Source organism: Podarcis vaucheri (assembly GCF_965113315.1).
Source record: "Podarcis vaucheri genome assembly, chromosome: 6".
NCBI classification, from domain to species: Eukaryota; Metazoa; Chordata; class Lepidosauria; order Squamata; family Lacertidae; genus Podarcis; species Podarcis vaucheri.
In genome coordinates, this window is record NC_138764.1 from 60,556,355 (window position 1) to 60,577,652 (window position 21,298).

Consider the following 21,298-nt stretch of genomic DNA (forward strand, 5'->3'; position numbering starts at 1 on the left):
TCGCCTCGTTGCCTTCTGCTTTTAGATAGCTTCTCTACGCATGTGCAGGGCAGGATAATTGCTGTGTCTGTTTCCTATGGTAATTTGTGCTCTGAGGCGACACCATAGAGTTTTCTGCCTAGAAAGGCATACGTGTGGGTAGCTGCCATTTTGTATCTTGCGTTTACAGGAAACTGGAGGGCCTCCCCTCCGCCGGCCAAAACAAGGCTGGAGAGCGACGTTACACGTTTGCCTTTGCACGTTCTCGGTGGCGGACAGCGCCGCTTTTCCCCGGAGGGTGTTAGTAGCTACCGCTTTTGAAACAGGGGAAGGCGCCTTCCGTTGTGGAGACGTCTAATAGCTCAGCAGCCGTTAGGGCAGGGTAGTGGGAACGGGTCAGGGGGACACTTCCCGCTTTTATTTCGCATTTACCTCAGAAGGCGGTAGGCAGAATAATTATACCGAAACTCTTGGGAGGCTATCTGTGTTTAAAAAAGCACGCTAAAGTAAAGCCGGGGGGAGAGCCCTTATTTGATAACACCCCCCAGGGTCTCCGGTACCTCGATTCGTATTTATTGTTTTGGGGCTGCTGTTGCCTGTCATTCCAGTTCGTTTTTCCCATAGGAATTTTCCATTTATTTCCAGTCTTTACACCTGAAGAAATCCTGGAAAGCCCTCGATGCTTATGGCTGCAAAAGGAGAGCGAGTGCGTAGTGGAGTCTTTTTCCCTCCATTTGTTATAATTCAGCAATTCTGTTTTGCTGGTGTTGGTGCCTGCTGTTTTAGTTCTCGTAGCAGGAAAGCGGGGTATCTTTATTGTAATTATGTGCAATCCTATAGTTGTGATGTAAGGAGGCGAAAGTTTAGGTATTTGGTTTTGATGGTATATTAAGCAAATGTATTCTCAAGACTTACAATTTGCTTGGTACGCTACACCTGATAATGAATACAGTACTGGACTTGGTTGTTTCCCTTAACACAGCTTTGCCTCGAAAGCGCCGAGAAAAGGTTCTCCAGTTCACTGGTGCAATTTTGGAGCCGTACCGTTTTGGGTCCTGCCTGACTGTGACTGCCACCTAATGGGCTCGTCAGGAAACTGTTCACTCAATTGGCAGTCTTAAATCTAATATAAATAGGCACTTCCCCATGTGTTGAACAAATCCTCTCGTAGTCATTACAGCTGTCTTTCATAGGTGGTGATCAAAAGTATTCTATTCATTTTCTTGTAAGCTTTAGGTTACAGTACAGTAAATGACAGAATAAGTTCAGATCGACACACACAACTATTCACAATCTGACCATTGATTATTATTTTGGAAATAGTTCTCTGTCCATCATGTTCACCTGTTCTATCCTTGTTGATCCTACACCAACGGTCTTTAATAGAACAAAACACCAAGTATAAAATGGCTGGCATTTTTGCAAGTTAGATTAAAAATGCTATTAATTCTCATGATGTTTCCCTCTAGCTCACTCCTCTTAAAAAACAAAGCAAAACAAAAAACCTGCCTGATAGCCATGTTTGTTTTCAGCCATTTGGCTGAAATTTTTCATTTGGCCTTGCTGCAAATATATCTGTCAGGTTTTCATAATCCACATTTTATAATGTAAATTTAGAAGATTCAGACTCCTTGGAATAGGTATTTGAGTTTTGAATCAGTGTGATCCTAGCTTCCAACTGTGCTTTGGGCGTTTTCCATTTTGGCCCTTATAAGAAATTAATTCTCCCCGATTGTCAAGGACTCAAAAGAAAGCTGTCCAATTCATGTTATTTTCTGCAGATTGAGGCTGCAATTTGAAGCAAATCCCATTGAGAACAGAGTGGCTTCTGTGTAAACATAATGAGGGTCCGGCTGATAGACATGCATCTTAGTATGAACAGAAGCTCATACTTCTTTTGTTGTGAGTTTAGCTTTGTCATTCTTGTAGCTCCCTGTGTGCAGTAGGTCATTAGTTGGAAATTGTCTGCGACTCCCAGCAGGAAATACTGTGTGGTAGTTTTGGAGAGCTTTCATACTGTTGACATTGGCTATATTGCTGACATCAGGCAGCCAGACGAAGGCTGGCTATTGCTAGTCTTGAAGTTCTTGTACTGTACTGATTTTATGTTAGGTAGTACTGTTTCTAAATGAAATCACATAGTTAAAACTTAATTAGTGGCTACTGCATTTATTGTGTAGCTGTATAAAGACTTCCGGGTTTCAGATGAATCAGGGAATGCCCTCCCCATTAAAATGAAGGTTTGCAATTTTATGACTGGAATGTGTTCTAACTTTAAATACCAAGTACTGTACTATTAACTGGTAAATGATATGAGAATACTCCAAGTAAGTTAAATCTATAGAAAGAGATGGATAAATTAATTAGCTATCTCCACAGTATTTATGTGTAACATTTATATGGCTCACAAATAACTTAGAACTCAACAGTAATAGAACTTAATTATGAAGACAAAGTCCTAAGCAGTTATTCTAGTTCTAACCAAGGTTTCTTGTAAGCAACTCCCATTTGTTTCAATGAAGCCTTCAGGTAAGTATAAGTAAATAATACTGAACTCATTGAGAGTTACTTCGGAGTAAATATAGTAGATGTTATTAGATTTCTTATCAACACTTTACCATAAAGTTCCAAGATATGGAAAAGATTGTGCTGCAAACAGATTTCAGAATTCTTTAGTCTTAGCACAAACCTAACTATAAATGGGACAGGAATGCATTGATGTGGATACTGGCAGCACAACGCAGTGCATGTTTACTTGGAAGTAAGTTCCACTGCCTTAAGGGGGATTTACTCCTAGGTGAGTGTGCATAGTTCTGAGTCTGTAATATTTTGCACTGATAAGAACAAGCCTTAATTATTGTGTTGGGATTTACTTGGAGTAAAAATGCACAGGATCAAAGGAAGGTGTCTGACTTAGATGGTGGCACTCTTTGTGATACTGAATTTTGCCTGGTGTTCTGACTCAAATGCTTCTTTCTTTCTTTCTTTCTTTCTTTCTTTCTTTCGATCCTCAGATCATGTACATAAAAGGGGACCTTTTTACGTGTCCTGGAACAGACTCCCTTGCTCACTGCATCAGTGAGGATTGTCACATGAGTGCTGGCATAGCTGCCATTTTCAAGAAGAAGTTTGGTGGTGTTCAGGAGCTCTTGAACCAGAGTAAGTAGTTAAGGAAAAATAATGCCTAATGTATAAAAAAAAGAACCTAGGTTCTTAATACAGTTGTACCTTGGAAGTCGAATGGAATCCATTCTGGAAGTCCTTTCAACCTCCAAAATGTTCGGAAACCAAAGTGCAGCTTCTGATTGGCTGTGGGAAGCCAACTTTTTATGCCCTTTATGAATAAATGTGTTGAGATCTGTTTTTGTTTGTATGTATATGTACGCACGGGACGCGGGTGGCGCTGTGGGTAAAAGCCTCAGCGCCTAGGGCTTGCCGATCGAAAGGTCGGCGGTTCGAATCCCCGCGGCGGGGTGCGCTCCCGCTGCTCGGTCCCAGCGCCTGCCAACCTAGCAGTTCGAAAGCACCCCCGGGTGCAAGTAGATAAATAGGTACCGCTTACCAGCGGGAAGGTAAACGGCGTTCCGTGTGCTGTGCTGGCTCGCCAGATGCAGCTTTGTCACGCTGGCCACGTGACCCGGAAGTGTCTCCGGACAGCGCTGGCCCCCGGCCTATAGATGTGAGATGGGCGCACAAACCCCAGAGTCTGTCAAGACTGGCCCGCTTGGGCAGGGGTACCTTTACCTTTACCTTTATATGTACGCAAGCACACATTGGGGAGTAGGGTGTCAAACTGGGTCTTTGACCCAGGTGACAAAAAACCTAGTTTTGGCTCTGTTAAAGATGTTCTAATTTGTTTTAGAAAAGAAGACTGGAGATGTGGCTGTTCTGCAGAGAGACAATCGATATGTGTACTATCTGGTAAGAGCAGGGCACATGATAAAGGTTTGGGTACATGAACTGATTTTAGCAGGGAGATATCTGTCTGTATTAGTATTTCTGCTTCTTCATTTGTCAGTGAAAGATAAAAACACCCTTATCTTAATGACCTAATCTCGCTGCAATGCAACTTCATCAACAGCTTTCACTTACATAGGCCTTTCATTAAGAGTTCAAGTGCAAACTGTTGCAGAAATTGAAGTTGCTGTTTGAGTGGTGTGTTATTTAGTAAATTTCAGAGTAGTCTGTACCATCCAGTATTCAGATGATCACAAACAATACCTTTGCTTGAAATCTTATTTGAAAACACACAGTGATTCAAGAAGTGGATGTATTCACATTTGTGTTATATCTGTCTGGAGCTAAGTTGGCAACTGTGTTAAATGCAATTTAGCATGATATATTTCTTCCCTTTTAAAATATCTCTTTATATATTTACATAGACAATTAGCTGTCTTCTCTTTTTGCTGTTATACTATGCTTCATTAAGAGGTTCCTGGTGGTGTGAAATTTGTTTGTTTATTCAGTTGAATCATATTCTCCAAAAACACTCAGGACTTGAAATATTTGCTTCCTTGTTTGTAAATTGCGTTTGTAATACGAAGTATGGCTGGATTATTCTGTCACATTCTTTCAAAACAGCTATTTACAAATAGGTATCAGCAGCAGTGATTAAAATTTTGTAACAAAAAAAGTCTTTTCAAAATATAACTTTGCAGGAGCCTTTAAAAATAAATAAAACAAACATAAATCATAATATTTACCTGCAGAATCTCAGTGTTTTTAACATCGCAGGGACCAGGTTTTAATGTGTGTGTGGCAGCTATCATGCCATTTACACGTCCCACTGACACTGATGCAAATTGCAAGTACTTAATTTTGAGACTGCAACCCAAAGGCCCAGATTTTAGCAAATTTTAACATGTCTCAGTTTGCTAGTCCAAGCAGCCAAATTAATGATCTAGATTCATGTGATCTATGGTTAGTATCAACAGTATTGGTTAGTATCAACAGTATTGGTTAAAAGTACCTAATAAATGAATGAGGCAACACAATCCTTTAAGTGTCTACTCAGAATTATATCCCACTGAGATCACTAGTCTCAGGTAATTTTGTACAAGATTTCAGCCTAAGACTGCAATCCTAAATAAGCTTACTAGACAGTGGGTCCTATTGAATTCAGTGCAACTTATTCTGAGAAGGCACGTGTCACATGGGATGTAAAGATGCCTAATCAAAAGTATGGCTAATCTGCACTTAACCTTGCACTTGCTTTCAGATTACAAAGAACAAATACTTTCATAAACCTACCTATGGCAATTTACAGAAGAGTCTGGAAGCTATGAAACTCCACTGCATGGATAATGGCGTAACTTGCATTTCTATGCCCAAGTAAGCAAATTTGATACTGGAAAATTTCAAATGCTTTAAAATGTACAGTGGTACCTCAGGTTACAGACGCTTCAGGTTACAGACTCCATTAACCCAGAAATAGTACCTCAGGTTAAGAACTTTGCTTCAGGATGAGAACAGAAATTGCATGGCGGTGTGGTGGCAGAGGGAGGCCCCATTAGCTAAAGTGGTACCTCAGGTTAAGAACAGTTTCAGGTTAAGAACGGATCTCCAGAACAAATTAAGTACGTAACCAGAGGTATCACTGTATTCTATATATATTTACTGATGACATAGGTGTGAAAGAAATGACTTTTTCTACTTCGTTTAAGTTTACAATCTAGAAATTATGGAGGAGAAAATGAATATATTTGAGGCCAACGGATAACACTGTGTTTTGGAGCAGATTTATGCTTTTTGAGAAAACTCTGCTCTGACCACCTCTGAGTTGATAAAAATATTGTGGAAAACAATAGCAATTGTCAGAACCAAAGCCCGAAGTATTATATAGATGATATGCTGAGAAATCTAGACATTAGTAATATTTAGATGATCCAATAATATGTCTGTTTTAGCTTGCTAACTTTCTTGCATTTGAGTACATACTCTGCTGCAGTTTTGAGGGCAACTAGTTATTGATTTTATTTTTTGTTGCATGTGTAAATGGATGTACATCTTGTTCTGATGTTTCATTCAAATCTTGATTTGGTTATTGTTCAGCGGACTTTGTGTTCTCTTTGCATGCCTGTTCCCTCCCTCTCTTTTTAGTTTATGGTGACCTCTAAACTGGGTGTAAGTACTTCCAGTTCAGATTTGGAGACATAATATGGTTTGCAGTAATCATAGTTTGCCTGATATGGATGTTATGGCATACTATGGTTACTGTAAAGCAGGAAGCAAGAGGAAGTCAAAGCATGCAGAAAGAGGAGGAAATGCAGCTGCACATAGCATAGCCCATTCATGATGTCCTGACCATGATTTCTCCATGACCTCAGAACTGGGCACCAATTCATGACTGACAGATCTGGTGTATTCATTTTGTGATGCTATTTGTATGTGAGACTAGTAATAATTCTAACTGGCTTTGCTTGGGAGCAATTACGAGTATTTTGATTAAACGTTATGATGATTCTACAGAATAGCAATTTTTAGGATATTTCTCAAGGGTGAATTGGCAAGAATGAATGTGTGGGAATACTTGGGCATTCTTTATCTTCCAGGATTGGGTGTGGACTTGACCGCCTGGATTGGAATAAAGTTTCAACAGTGCTTGAAGAAGTATTTGAGGACACAGATGTTAGCATTACAGTTTATTCCCTGTAATTATTAGGGCAGTTGCTCTGTTATACTGTTGTAATCTGTGTTTGTGACTGATTTGGAAGAAGATGATGGTATGATCTTGTTTCAGTTTTCTTTACTCTTCCAGACATTTCTCACCATTATTAGTGTCCAAGTATGGACAATGTTTTGTAGAGATTTACAATTGGATCTTTCAGGGATGTTTATCTAGCCAGCAGATGAGTGTGCTTTACTCAGCAGACAAACTTACAAATTAAAAACAAACAGACATAAAGGCTTTGCATAGATGTGTTTGGGTTAGTGTAGCACTTTCTACTATACAATCCTGTGTTTCAGAATAATGTGAAAACTATGGGACCTCAGTGGTTAACTGTTGCAGGTCTTATATGCTCTGTTTAAAGTACTGTTCTGTAATTAGATTTTCCTATTCTGTGTAAATAAAATACCATTTCCAAGAATGAGTGAACTGTTTAATTTTGAACTAGAGTTGTATCTCTTTGTGCACATACAAGGTCTGATATGTACATCTACTTCAGGGCCGGATTTAGGTTTGATGAGGCCCTAAGCTACTGAAGGTAATGGGGCCCTTTATATGTCCAGCTGTTCTTTGTCAACAACAAATTGTCGCTGTTTTTGTGTGTTGAATATATACTATATGGTAATTTATGGACCTAATAGGCATCTAAAGCCATTTGCACATAACAAAATATGAATTTTATCAAAGTAATTGTTGAACTGAAATACAATTAAGAAGAAGTTTATCTTATGGTTTGAAAATGTACACCCATGGGTTTTGTTTTTTCTTTAAATTTTTTTGGATGGCCCAAGAGAGTTGGGCCCTAAGCTATAGTTTGTTTAGCTTATATGTAAATCCAGCACTGATCTACTTTATTGAAATTATTGGGGTATCCTGCATATGTAAGAGCTCTGTGCATATTGGCATACATGTGGAATTCTGGATCAGGTCCATTTAGTCCATTTGTTTCATAAACCAGATATTGCTGAGCAGCAAAGGAACATATCAATATTAAATAACATGATTAAGCAACTATAAAAAAATACCTCTTAGATATCTGACATGGGATTTTTCTAAGTCTTGCCCAAAACTCTACTTCTGCAGCTCTTGTTCTTGCCATATATGGTCAGAGCTTCAAGGTTGCTTCTTGCAGAAAAATAAAAGCTCCTATATAGCATATATTAAAATAAATGCTGTTTCCCTTAGATCTGTATGTGCAATAAATATAAGAAGATAGGTATTATCCAATTAGCATATTTCATTAAATTAACTGAATAGTGTGTCTCTGAAAGGATATACTGTATTTTTCGCCCTATAGGATGCACATTTTCCCTTCCAAAAATGAAGGGGAAATGTATGTGCGTCCTATGGGGCGAATGCAGGCTTTCGCTGAAGCCTGAAGAGCGAGAGGGGTCAGTGCGCACCGACCCCTCTCACTCTCCAGGCTTCAGGAAGCTCTCCGCAATCCTTGGGAGCCCGCGGGAGTTCCCGTTGGGCTCCCTAGGCTTGCGGATATCAGCCTGCATCTTGAAGCCTGGGGCGCGCTGCACAGCGCGCCCCGGGCTTTGGTTCCCCGACCTGGTTTGGAGGCTGGCGGTGGGGAGAAGCGCGCTTCTCCCCACCGCCATCCCACCAAGCTCGGGGGACAACGGGGAGGCGGAACGCTGCCATCCCACTGTCCCCCGACCCGGTTTGGAGGCTGGCAGTGGGGAGAAGCGCGCTTCCCCCGCCGCCAGCTCACCAAGCTTGGGGGACAGCGGGGAGGCGGAACGCTGCCATCCCACTGTCCCCCGACCTGGTTTGGTGGCTGGCAGGGGGACAGTGGGATGGCGGCGCTGCGCCTTCCCGCTGTTCCCCGACCTGGTTTGGGCTTCAGGCAGATATCCGCAAGGCGTGGGAGCCCGGCGGGAAGTCGCGCCGGTCTCCCAAGGCTTGCAGAGAGCTGCCTGTTCTGGGGTCGGGGGAAGCTCGGGCTTCCCCCGCCCCAGCCCCGCGCCAGGGGGGGATAATTTTTTTTCTTTATCCCCCCCCCAACTAGGTGCGTCCTATGGGGCGAAAAATACAATAGGTACAGAAGACAGAAATTGTGCACAAATAAAGAAACGCTCTGGGAGCAAATTTTTCATTTCCCCATATGTTTAATGTGGAGAATCTGTCACTACTGTGGTCCTTTTGTTGAAATCATCAATATCCCTTTTATGTGATCTTCACATATTTGTATCACAGAGCATTTTCAGTACAGTGATCTTGGAAGGGAACTTGTAAATCTTTATTAATTGCTTTATTAACTAAGAGGTCTATGTCAGTGGTTCCCGAACTATTTTTCTCATGGACCACGTGAAAATCTCAGAGGGTCTTGGTGAACCACTTAATATTTTTTTTGCCTGTTGTAGCACACTGTGCTAGATGCAGTATGCATTTTAATCGTATTTTTACAGATACATCATGGGCCATCTGAATGAAGCTTGCAGAACACTGGTTCCACAGTTTGAGAACCCCTGGTTTATGCTATTACACATTTCTCATCATATTGTAATACATTCTGTGATCTAGCGAACCCCTTTATGCAGATGCAAAGGTTTATGTAGGTCTTCCAGAATTTTGGCACCCCTCTCTCCTATGAGCTGTTCCTTGCTTTGCTTCAGAGGTACATCAGATGTTTCCCCAAATTGGAGCTGGTATGGAAGAATGGCCATGCTGAAAAGAAGGACTCAAGCTGCCACATGTTTCTGGATTAGGACCATTGTTTTTTACCTTTGGGGCAGCAATCCTATACCACTTTACTTGAAAGTAAATTCCATTGAATGTAATGGGATTTCCTGCTGGGTAGACATGTAAGGAAGCCGACTGTTCAAACAAGTGAATCTGCAGAGTGTATAGCAAGATTTGGGCATAATTCTAAGTGAATTCTAAGTGAATTGTCAGATAGCAAGTGGCTGAATAGCAGGACTTATTTTATGCTCTCTTAAAGGAGATCTGAAATGATAAAAGAGTACCACATTTGCTAAACTTATTTAATTTGCATTAATGTTTTGGTAAGGAGCTCTTTGGTGTGGTTTGACTTCTTTGCTTAAAGTTTTCAGTGATGAAAAGCTTTGCACTGCGGATTGTTAACTTCATTTCATATCATAATGCTTTTTCCTCCCATGTGACCAGCAGCACTGCAGGTTTATATATTTCAAACAACCAAATGCCTACATGCAGCATAATAAATGTATTTTTAGTCAGCAAGGCGACATGTCAGCCAGAGACTTGTGGTGTTGTTTTTCTTTTTCAAAGCAGCTCTGGAGGACTGAAGGGGGAGTCCCAGATGTCAAAGTATATCATGTTTGTCTCTCCATAGGGTTGGCAAACTTCACACACGCTGGCCCTGGGGAGAGAAAGGGAGACTTGAGTTGCTTTTCTCAAATGTACGGGGCTTTATTGCTCAAAATAACCAATGCCTCACCAGTTTGTTCCTCTTGCATAATGGACAAAATAGCTCTCCTTTAGCTTGGGGTGGGGTGTTTGCCGGATGTTTTTCTTCACCCCTTGCCAAGTTCCTAGCATAAATTCCATGTGGCACATATTGCGTTTTATAATAAGGTTTTGTCTTAGAATGGGGTGCCTAAGATTCCTGTTGACATTTTATATGGAAGCTGGTATAGGACTTCGATTGTATACTGATGAGGTTCCAGATGAGGTTTGCTGTAATGTCATGTGCCTGCTTTATTAGCATTTGTTTTCCATAATATTTTAATCTGTTTTCTTCAATGCCTGTTTTAAATAGATGGGATTCAAAGTAATGAATCTGAACTGCAGGAAAAAATAATGTCTTTTGAAGTATGCCTCTAGAACTTGTTTGTTGTATATTGTGATGTATAATATAATAAGATTACCTGTTCCGTCAGAGCAGCAGATACAGCCCAGGGGATGGGGCCATAGCTTATTGGTAGAGCACATGTTTTGCATGCAGCAGGTCCCAGGGCTCCTCTAGAAAACCTATTTATTGAGCATTCATTCTGATTTGATGGCACAAAGCTAACATGGAGCTTAGGCTATGTTTGTTCTCTTTTGAACATTAGTTCTGCTTTGCTTCTGGGGTTGTTATACGATTGTGAGTATTCATCCTGAACTGCTTATAGGTGTTTATATATCTTCCTGTTTCTCATTCATTCATCCAAGATTTTTCAGTGCGTTTCCAACTGCAAAAAGTGTTTTTTGTGTGGATTTGTCACATTTGGGTGACACAGTGTATTAATCCACTTTAATTGCACAAGCCTAAATTTTCAGTATGTGCTTGAATCCCTTCTGCAAAATAGTGATGGTCTGGAGGCATGCCCAGTTATAATCCCTGGCATCTCTAGGTAGAGCTGGGAAAGGCTCTTATTTGAAATCTTGGAGAGCCACTGCAAGTCATTGTAGGCCAAGGTCCTCTGGCCCACCATATGTTGTTAGATTCCAGTTCCCATAATCTCTGGCTGTTGGCTATGCTGGCTGGTGTTGTTGGGAGTGCAACAACATCTGAAGAGTCACAGGTTGAGATGTTTTGAAGCCAACTTTCTGTTCAGATGCTACACTCAGGGCACCTGCAAAAGCTTCTGCCATGTGGCAAGGCAGTTGGTCTTCCACCTATGCACAGGAGCTGTGTAGGGTATCTGCCACACAGAAATAGTTTTGATAGGCATCTAGACCTCTCATGGAGCTTATGAAATAGACTTCAGTATGGCTCTTCTGAAAAGGGGAAAATTAAAAAAATGTCTCCAGCTCTTTGCTTTATCTTATTAACATTGGATAGAACAAAATGTATCTTTTTCATGAGTTAGATGGTCGGAGAAACTACTCTAAAAAGGAGAAAGCTTTTTGAAATTAGTTTTCAGAATTCATTACGGTACTGTACTTACTTGAACCTCAGTGCAAAACTTCAGCAAGCTTTTCTTCATAATATAGGAAGTTTTCTTGAATGTCCTCCCAGGGTGTAAATGCCTTAGGTTCCTCACCTTCCTCCTGCTCTACAAAATTCTTCCATACATACTCAAAGTCTTGAGGCTTCATGATTCTCATTTTACAGCCAGCTGCCTTCAATTTCTTCAGAGCAGCTTGGATGTCAGGCTCTTCCCACATGAAGAGACGGCCCACTGCAATGGAGAGCTTCAGGTTCTTGTTCTTCTTCAGTGCCTTAGTTATCTGCTCAGCGCAGCCGACGCAGGGGCTAGAAGAGACATACCAGGTAACATTGTAGCGTAGGCCAGATTCACACGTAGGCAAGATGGTATTGAAGAAGGCATCTTCTGCATGGGCTGCTGCATGTTCATCCTCCAGATAGCCCCGTAAGGTTTTTGACTCCTTGCCTTGAATCTCTATGATGTAGCACAGGAAGGTCTTGTTCCGGCCTGAACTGTATTCTACATTCTTGAACTGGAACTTGAAAAAGAAGGCTGGAAGCCGTTCCCTGTATAAAAGAGTGAAAGAAAGCCTCAGTGTTACACACCCAATAACACACAACCTCCTTCATCCATTAATTTCAGTTATTGGTGGTGTTAAGGTAATTTTGTAACCATGCTATTCCCTTTAAGGCCTGAGACATAGAAGAATTGGGCAATGACTAAATTTCCTGAAGATACAGTATTTAATTCCATGTTCAAGTAATTTGGAGGTTTATGGTAGAAGTTGGTGAAAAAACTTTGGTATAACAACAAGGGAGTTGCTATTGGAATTGGGGAAAAGTTGGAGGAAATAAGTCGTCAGATGCTTCCAGCTTAGAGGGCAGGTTGTGTTTGCATCAGCTGTTTTTCAAGTAATCTGTTGCTGATATACACAAGCTAATTTTCCCTTTTGTGGTTTTAAAATGATTTGAAAGTAAGTATCTACAAACTATTAGTGAGCTATTCACTTGCCTGCTCCATTTTTCTATATTCATTTAAATCTACTAGTTATTAAGATTTTTCGCTTCTTCCTTTACTTTTCTAGCTCCTTTCTTGTATCCAAGATGCCTCATCTTGAATTACTCTTGGTGTAATGCACACAAGTTAGCACTTAATCCCAGTACATATTTTCTTCTCTCCCTCCACCCCATAGTGAGATTTGTACCTCTAAGAAAGAACCTTCTCTGACCTTTTTCTGCAGCAAGCTTAAGTTCAGACTCTGATTGACTCATAGATGGGTCAAGATTTGGAATCTTCCATGATAGTTGCCTTGTAGAAGCTTGTTATTCTGTTGTGTGGGATTCAGCTAGCAAGTCCCGCTAGCAGAAGCCAGCACGGGCTCCTGCTAGCACAACAGGGCTTCCTCCCCAATCTCCTCCTTCATTCCCCCTTTGAGTGTGTGAGAGAACTTCCTGAACAGCACATGGGAAGCGGAGAGGAGGATGTTCTGTCTGGCAAGCTGGAAAGCTTGCACTGACAGAACTATTGCCATAGCACTACATTGAATTTCTCCCACTGAAGTAGGAGAAGCATATCAAACCAGCTCTATGTATGTCCATTCTTCTGTGTGGGGCTTCAACATTTCACTTTGCTCTTTCAACAGAGTATTAAGTTATATGATCTAAGTAAGTGCATCCATTTATCTCTCTCAAAGTCCCATCTTGTAAAACTGGGCTTTGCTCCACTGTATTTCCTGCCAGGTGAACTCATCTTCATATTTCTGTCTATGTACCAGATGTAAGAGGCTCTTGGCCTTCAGAGGCTCAAAATGTAAATCAATTTCTCTTTAAGGTGCCATTGTTTGGTTTGTTAGTTTACCACAGGAAAGACAGTACAGCATCTTTTATGGAATTGCTCAGGTTCACTGGCTTCAAAGCAAGGATAATTTAACATGCAAAATGAATGGCAATTTTTTAGGTAGCATTAGGGTATACTAGGGGTTGCAGGCTGATATGGTGGGCTTCAACTCCTATCATCTCTGATCACTACTCAAGGTGGCTGGAAGTGATTAAAATTGTAGTCCACAGGATTTGGAGAGCGCTAGATTGGCTACCACCTAGACTTTCTTGGATTTTAAGTGCCCGGTACACCCATGAAAACTGTTTGCTCATTGTGGATGCCAATATAGCTGCACTGTTTGATGTAGTGCTTATCTCTATAGTGTCTGCTATGTTCTGCCTAATTGCACATAAGTGCAGAGTGCATATTCCAGTGTGTGTGGATTCTAAACTCGGTGCTGGAAAATATCTTATACAGATCTTGCCTCAAGGCTTTGAAGCCTCTGTCCTTAGCAATCAAAAATTGTAGCAGATTGCTCGTGCCCCCTGCAGCTCTGAAACGCTTAGTTATTCATCACTGAAAGGGCAAGGGGAAAAGAAACCACACGTCCCATAAATCAGCACATACGCGCACGTCTGTGACATAGTTGCCTTTCAAGCTATCTTGTGTGCTGTTCAATTTGCCCCTAACAATAGCTGTTCTCTTCTAACCTAATAGTGATTCAGAATGCTCAAGGGACTTCTACAACACATTAAAATTCATAGTTCATTGCAGTTCTGAGGCTAGAAGGGACATAATAGCTGGCTGACTGACTTACTCCCCCAATTTGCTATGTGAGGTTAATTATTTCTTTCTTTATTGCACATTTCTGTTCATTTAAAGAGGACTGAGCATATTATATATGTGAGTGTTGGGAAATACATATATCCACGTTTTACCAGTGAAGAAAATGAGCTATATAAATCTTACTGCATTGGATGACTCCTTGAAACTAGAAACTAGACATTTGGATATTTAAAGCTCTGTTGTAAATCCTCTCTGTGTTACCTTGTCCCCTTACAGAAGTACTTTTTAAGTTATTCCCATGCAAGGAATACTTGTGGAAAACATTGGAATTGAAATTCCAAGTTGATTTATGAGGTAGTGCTGGTGAATTTATTGTCCTTAAGATATCTCCTTAAAAAAAATCTCATTGATCTGCGGTTCTAATATTTAAATGCTGTGTATTACTTCTACAAGATGAGTCTGGAAGCACTCTCTTAGATTATGGTGATGTGCAGCAACCCACTGTAATAGGCCCTATTATTTTGTTTATATAATTTTCTAGCTTAACTCCATTTGTGAAATTGTCTGAGAAACTAGTAATGTAAGAGCCAGTATGATGTAAGAGTGTCAGATTATGACTTGGGGAGATCTAGGTTCAAATCACTATTCAGCTGTGAAGCGCACAATTTCTTAGCTTAACCTATTTCACTGGCTTGTTGTAAGGACAAAGCTCTGTGTGTATGGAACTGATTGAACACTGTGAAGAGCCAAACAACGTGCCGCTTGCTGTCTTGAGGGACTTTGAAGCCACAGTATCAGGTATCCTCATGATCATGACAGCAGTCTGCCACTGCCAAAGAGAAGAGAGCAGGATTTGCACTTTGTGTTATTCCATCCTTTGGGCTGAAGCTATTTGTCTGATGGTTTAATTTCCATTGCAGAAGGATGCAGTGCAAATTAATGTATCTGTAGGAGTCTCATGAAATGTACATGGGAGCTTTAGGAAGAATTAGAACACTATAGAAAGGGATAGGAGGATATTCTTAATTATAAAGATTGGTCAGATTCTCAGTGCAGGTTCCACAGCTGCTGCACCTGTTAAGGAACAGCATCAAAAAAACTTGGCAAGACACTGTGAAGCTTTTCTAATCTACAAATGGCAATTGAAATGCTTGAACTGCCATGGGATAATTAGGCAGAAATGCTGGTATGTTTGGTGTTTTTAATCCCCTCATTAGCTAGATGACTGGCTTCATCAGACTGAAGCTTATAAATAAATAGGAAATTTGATCTGAGATTTCTCTTTGCAGCTGCAGGGGTTATGTTGTCTTAGAGCGCAAGATATTTAAAGAATAAAAATTCTGAAGGAAAATGCCCTGCTTGTTTGGCTGCAGATATTCAAAGCTTTGATGAGACCACTGAATTCATAGTGTATCCTCTTATACTGTATTTGGTGCATGCAGACTAAGCATGTGCTTGGGTACCATCAAAGAAGGGGCACAAAAACAGATTTTTTTAAAATAAAGAATTTGACATATGACTTTTTTTTTAAAAAAGGTAGACATCAGGGGAAAATCAGGCATTTATTAGACTTTCTTGCATCCACTCCACATTCTTTCCCCATTTTTCTGTTTTATTTTTTATTCCTTATCACCACCTAAACCAGGGGGCATAACAAAGATCAAAATAATGCAAGGAAATAAGATCCCATCATATGTTGCAATAAATCTATGTTTTATTTTTGATGTTTTTTGAGTTCTATGTACCGGTACTTGATTATATTTTTTCCTTACAGACACACACATGTGGGTGGGGGGATATGGTTTAGTATCCTTATGTTGAAATACATATGGGGGCACTAATTTTTTCAGTGCATAGGGTCTCTAACGGTTTTAATCCAGCCCTGCTTGTATTGCCTAACCTTACCCATGGAAAGCAGTTAATTGAACTTAGAACTGGTTTCAAATTTCAGCTCACTATGAACTCCCTTGATCTTAGGCAAATAATACTTTTTTACCTTCTGCTTCTCATTTGACAGAGATGAGAAGAACTTTGGAGGTACCAATTGCAGTTCATATGAATACAGTGGTGCCTCGCAAGACGAAAAGAATTCGTTCCGCGAGTCTTTTTGTCTTGCGATGTTTTTTGTCTTGCAAAGCACGGTCCGTTGCAACTGCGCCTCTTCAAGCGGCTTTTTTTAAAAAAGCGCAAGACGTTTTCGTCTTGCAAAGCAAGCCCATAGGGAAATTCGTCTAGCGAAGCAACGCAAAACCGAAAAACCCTTTCGTCTAGCGAGTTTTTCGTCTTGCGAGGCATTCGTCTTCTGGGGCACCACTGTATGTCACCGGTGTATATTTTCTCTGCAAGCCTGTTTTGTTTCAAACCTATATTCATTTTCTTAAAAAAAGTTGAAATTGAGCCTACTAAAGCCTAAAAATCAGCAACAATAAATTCTTTGGAAAGAATGCTTAAATATTGTAATACTAAGTGGCAGTATCGCTATCTGAGCCTGTGAACACGGATGTCTCTCTGAAAGACTGGGCATGCTACAAGATAGTAGTTTAAATTATACTGGCAGAATGCCTCACCTCATGCAAAGGCATGATTCTACCTAGCAAAAGCATTACAATAAGTTACAAACAATGAGCATCTTCAGAACAGAATATGAAGGTTTTAGTATTCGGCTTTATAGCTTTGGATACATGACCTTGCTCCAGTGAATTTCTATTGCTAGTGTATGAAGTCGTGTATATGTGATGTTGGCACAATCCACATCCAACCTGTAGCTTCCTGAGGAATGCTGCTGTTTGATGTCTTCATTCAAACCAGCTTCCATCTGTCCAGTTTGGAAATGTAAGCCACATTCCCTTGGTTAAACTGAAATCTTTACATTTTAGACAGCCATTATGCATGTGCCGATGACAGCACACGAGCAGCTTCATGAATAGGAGTTCCAGGGTTGGGTGGGTTGCAGGCATGGGGAAGCCAAGCAGGCAGTGGGCACCAGGTGAAGACATCCCTGCCCATCTCTGGTATGTACATCAATGAGCAAGTGCAACTTGAAACACAGCAGGGCAAAGCAGCCTTGCTACATTTTAAGCTGCTAATGTGTAAATTGCCAGAGTTCCTCGTTGTTTAGTCAAGACCTACTACCTGATCCTTTTAATTGAAGATGCCAGGAATTGAAGCTAAGACATTATGGATGCAAATGCCCTCTAGACCAGTGTTTCCCAACCTTTTTTGGGCAAAGGCACACTTGTTTCATGAAAAAAATCTCGAGGCACACCACCATGCCAGATGGGGAAAGGTCACTTTTTACTTATGTAAAAAAAAATAAAAAAATAGTAACAGCATAGAAGGTAATGGTTAGGCTAGCATCCCTCTTCCAAATATGCTAGGTTTTTATTTGCAGGGACTGTTCTACATGGGAAAGCATTCAGCACTGTCATTCTCCCATCTGCCATCTGAATTGGTACTATTCTGGGTCAACTTACTCTGCTGCATGTGTAGATGAGGCCTTATTAACATTTAAGCTGAGAAAAGTATGACGTTTCAGTAGACAGTCTGCAAAATGGCACCAAGTGTGGAGGAGGGGGCAGAACAGGTTTCAGATACAGGATATTAAGCATACACGTACCTCAGATTGAACTGGTTGCTTGCTTTGCAAGTTTTCATTTCCCAAATGACTGGCTTGGCAAGCGCAATACCTGCCAGGCTCAACGCCGGTCTCGCGCTGCCGCTTCCCGCGCTCTCAAGGCCCCGGGAGGAGGAAGGCGTGAAGGGAATCCCGAAGGCGCGAAAACCTTGCGCATGCGCAGGCCTTCCGCCTGCGACAGCCCAGTAGGCCGGCCTAGCCTAGCTGTGCGGCAAGAGCGGCAAGAGCAGTCAAGAGCTAGCGTGCGGCAGAGCGGCGATGGGATGTGGGAGGGAGCTCGCTCCTCGCCGCCGCCGCCCCGCCTCTCGCCGCCCGACTTGCCCGCCTCCCTCCCACGGCACACCAGGTAACGTCTAGTGTGCCGCGGAACACCGGTTGGGAAACACTGCACTAGTGTGCCGCAGAACACCGGTTGGGAAACACTGCTCTAGACTGCCACTGAATTACACACTATCCCTTCTCTGCACTGGAGTGGGATTACTGTGCAGATCTGTTAGAACATCTTTGGTTTGGACTAGATAGAATTGTTGGTGTTCATTCTTACAAAACTGAGGTTATAGCTAGAGCTGAAATAGTGTATCCTGGTTTTTGTAGTACAGCAGTAGTAGTAGTAACAATAATAATGTCCATCTCAACAGCATTATTATTTTTAATAATCCAGTATTTGCACACAGCTATAGTGCTGTGGTGCAGTGTCATACTAGGAGTGTCAAGATCCAGATCTAAATCCCCACTTTGCCATGAAGCTTACTGTGTGTGAGCCTGAGCTAGTCATTGTAAACCTAACCTACCTCATGGAATTGATGGGAAGATAAAATGAGCAGTCATGTACACCGCCTTGAGCTCCTTTGAAGAAAGACTGTGTATAAATGTCAGAAATACAATAACACTGCCCGTTCCCAACTTCCCAGAGGTCCATGGTTCAATTGCCGTTTTAGTAAAGCTATCAGAACTATTTGCTTTGTGTCAATTGGAATAATAGAATTGTAGAGTTGGAAGGGGTGTGCAGCTGTCCCATACAGGGATCAAACCTGCAACCTTGGCGGTATCAGCACCAAGCTCTAACCAGCTGAGCTACCCATGCTGAGAGACATGAGACACACCTGGTAGCATGAAGCTGCTGTTGTTATTGATAAGTAAATTTATATACCATTTAATGCCAAATAGGCTTCTAAGTAGTTTGCATAAAAATCAGTTGTTCAAGTATTAAAATATGTATAAGCATTCAAAATTAAAATACACAATAAAACGATATAATTGAAACATTAAAATAAAAACATCCATAACTGAAAGATCAAAGACATGCCTCTGTAAACAGTTGTGTCTTTAATATATGCACCATGATCCTTTATGGCACAATCCAGTGCATGTCTGCTCAGAAGTTAGCTCCAATGGGACTGCCAGGTAAGAGTGTAAAGTAGGATTACTGCCTTGGGCACCTAATCCCAAATAATTCAGCAATTAGTGGTGTCAAAAGTTTATATTTACAGTTTCTCTTGCTGCTATTTCTGGTAGAGACCAAGGAATGAATAACATTTAGTCCTTAAACCATAGCTCCACCCAGAAGTGGCTTAACTCCATATAATAGAATGAGATGGTAATACTCATCAAAAGAGCATAAGTGTATGAAACTTGAAACCAGGAGCCACCTAGACTCTGGATGGTAACAAAGCATTGTCTTGGGGATTAGCACCTTGCCCTATTCATCTGCATTTAGTTGGGTGGGCCTCATTCTTTTCCTCTGCAACACCAGCACAGAGCATAGCGTAAAACAGTGTTTCAAACTCAAATTGCTAGCTAAGCTATTATTACTGCAAATTCAGATCCTTGTTTTACAGTTTATGACCACTTTTGATTTGTTTTGGGAACTGACTATCATGGCATAGATATCCTCATGGTAAGAGGATAAAGGTGTATAATATTGATGAATTCCTCACTACATATTGTAGTTGAAGTCTTAAGTATCACACTTATATGGTACTGTGATAAATATTATTAATGCTTAAAGACAGTGGCTCAAAAGGTTTTCCTAGATGAATCAATCTCTATGATTAAAGATTTTCTGATTGCATTATATGCCTGCTGTATTGTATAAAAACCCGTTAGATCTCTCAGATGACTTAGCGTTCACCTCTGCTATTGGTCTTTTTAAACAATTTGATTTTATCTGCCTAGATACGAGCCAAAAATTGCAGCTATAACTCTCCGTTTCAGAGTTGGAATAGATGCAAAGTCCCTCTAGTCCTACTCAGAAAGTTTCCTCTTTTTTCATTTTAATGAGGCTGCATATGTGGAAAAGGTTAACCAAATGCATGACATTCTTGCTGGCTCGTGGGAGGGCACACAGCCAGCAACCTCTTGCAATATGATTAAGCCCACAGGTGAGCATTTCCCCCACTGAGGGACAATAACAGTTTCAGTGCCATAAATGATAATCGTAAAATAAATACTTGCTGTGAGTTCATCCTGCTTGAATAACATTTAAATCTCTGTATTAGAAGCTTAGAAATAATATGGGTCGTTCAGAGCAGTAAAACCTTGAACCTGGGGCAGACCCCTTTTTTAAAAAAACAAAACCCTGCAAACATTGCGGCGGCCAACTTCTGCAAAAATATTTTTGTCTTCTGTGTTTTTTGCTGCCGTTGAGTATGGGATAAAACAGACCTCTTACCCTGTTACAATTTCGAAGGGTGGCAGTTCCTCCAGCTCCTGTGGCTTTTCGGCCTCCTCTGCATTCTCTGCGTTTTCTGCGTTCTCTGCATTTTCAGCCTTTTCGCCATTCTGGGAGGCTTGCGGCTGCTCCTGCTTCTCAGCCATCCTGTTGCAGTGGATGTCCAAAGGCTACAGCGGGGCCAAGAGCTGTTCTTAGGCTTCAGATGCAGAAATGTGACAGGAGGTGGTGGTGGGGAGAGCTGGAAGTTCCAGCCCTAGACACAGTTGTCAGGAGCTATATATGGAATGGCAGCAACGACAGGGTTGGGTGCAGGCTAGGATGACTCCAGCACTCTCGGATGTCACCTCTTCACTTTCACTCTGGCTGTGGCCTCTCCCTTGCCTCCCTTTTATATTTTAAGTATGAAGTGACGAGTTCAGTGTGGGCGGATGATGGATGGAAAATCCTGAATGCAGAAGTAACCTATTTATCCACAGCCATGACGGAAAACTGGCTTCAAGCAAGGCTGGTCACTGACCAGTGTCCCTGGACAGTACGCCCTCCTCCTGCCCTTGAGGGACCACCGTTCCAGACTAGACAGGAGGAGGAAGGCACAATGCCATTGTTAGCTTTTTTAAAAAATGGACTGGTTGTTGAGCCAAAGATCAATGGGGCCTTTTGTTGAAACCTTTACATACATATGAAAATTGTATCTCTTAAAATGCCTGTTTTCATAGGGCAGGGATGTGGCCTTCCATACATTATTGGACTGCATTAGCCCAAGGCAGCATGGCCAGTAGCGAGGAATGAAGGGAGACGTGATCCTACAGATGCTGTTAAAGTTAGCTACCTTTGCCCTAGGGAATATACTGAAAAACAGACTGAAAGTTGTTTGGAATCAGTACCACATACCAAAA

The 21,298-nt window shown here is 41.3% G+C and overlaps 2 protein-coding genes across 10 annotated transcripts in view; one reads left to right on the top strand and one right to left on the bottom strand.

Annotated features, from left to right (window-relative positions):
- OARD1 (O-acyl-ADP-ribose deacylase 1) overlaps window positions 1-21,298 on the top strand; it is a gene marked incomplete at its 5' end in the record, with an annotated part of 56,018 nt that overhangs the window by 150 nt on the left and 34,570 nt on the right. For 4 of the 9 annotated variants that reach the window (XR_014220851.1, XR_014220852.1, XR_014220853.1 and 1 more), the window contains 4 exons: window positions 145-685; window positions 2,994-3,138; window positions 3,842-3,900; window positions 5,198-5,310. Coding sequence is in view for 6 of the 9 variants with exons in the window: in XM_082227141.1 (XP_082083267.1) it covers window positions 659-685; window positions 2,994-3,138; window positions 3,842-3,900; window positions 5,198-5,310 (344 nt within the window). The other 5 variants (XM_082227138.1, XM_082227139.1, XM_082227137.1 and 2 more) reach the window with 5 other exon arrangements.
- APOBEC2 (apolipoprotein B mRNA editing enzyme catalytic subunit 2) lies at window positions 9,626-20,765 on the bottom strand. Its single transcript, XM_082227133.1, has 3 exons — window positions 20,400-20,765; window positions 11,509-12,056; window positions 9,626-9,995 (listed from the first exon to the last, which is right to left on the bottom strand). Exons 1-2 carry the CDS (start codon window positions 20,543-20,545, stop codon window positions 11,516-11,518), a joined length of 687 nt encoding a protein of 228 aa, XP_082083259.1. The 5' UTR covers window positions 20,546-20,765; the 3' UTR covers window positions 9,626-9,995; window positions 11,509-11,515.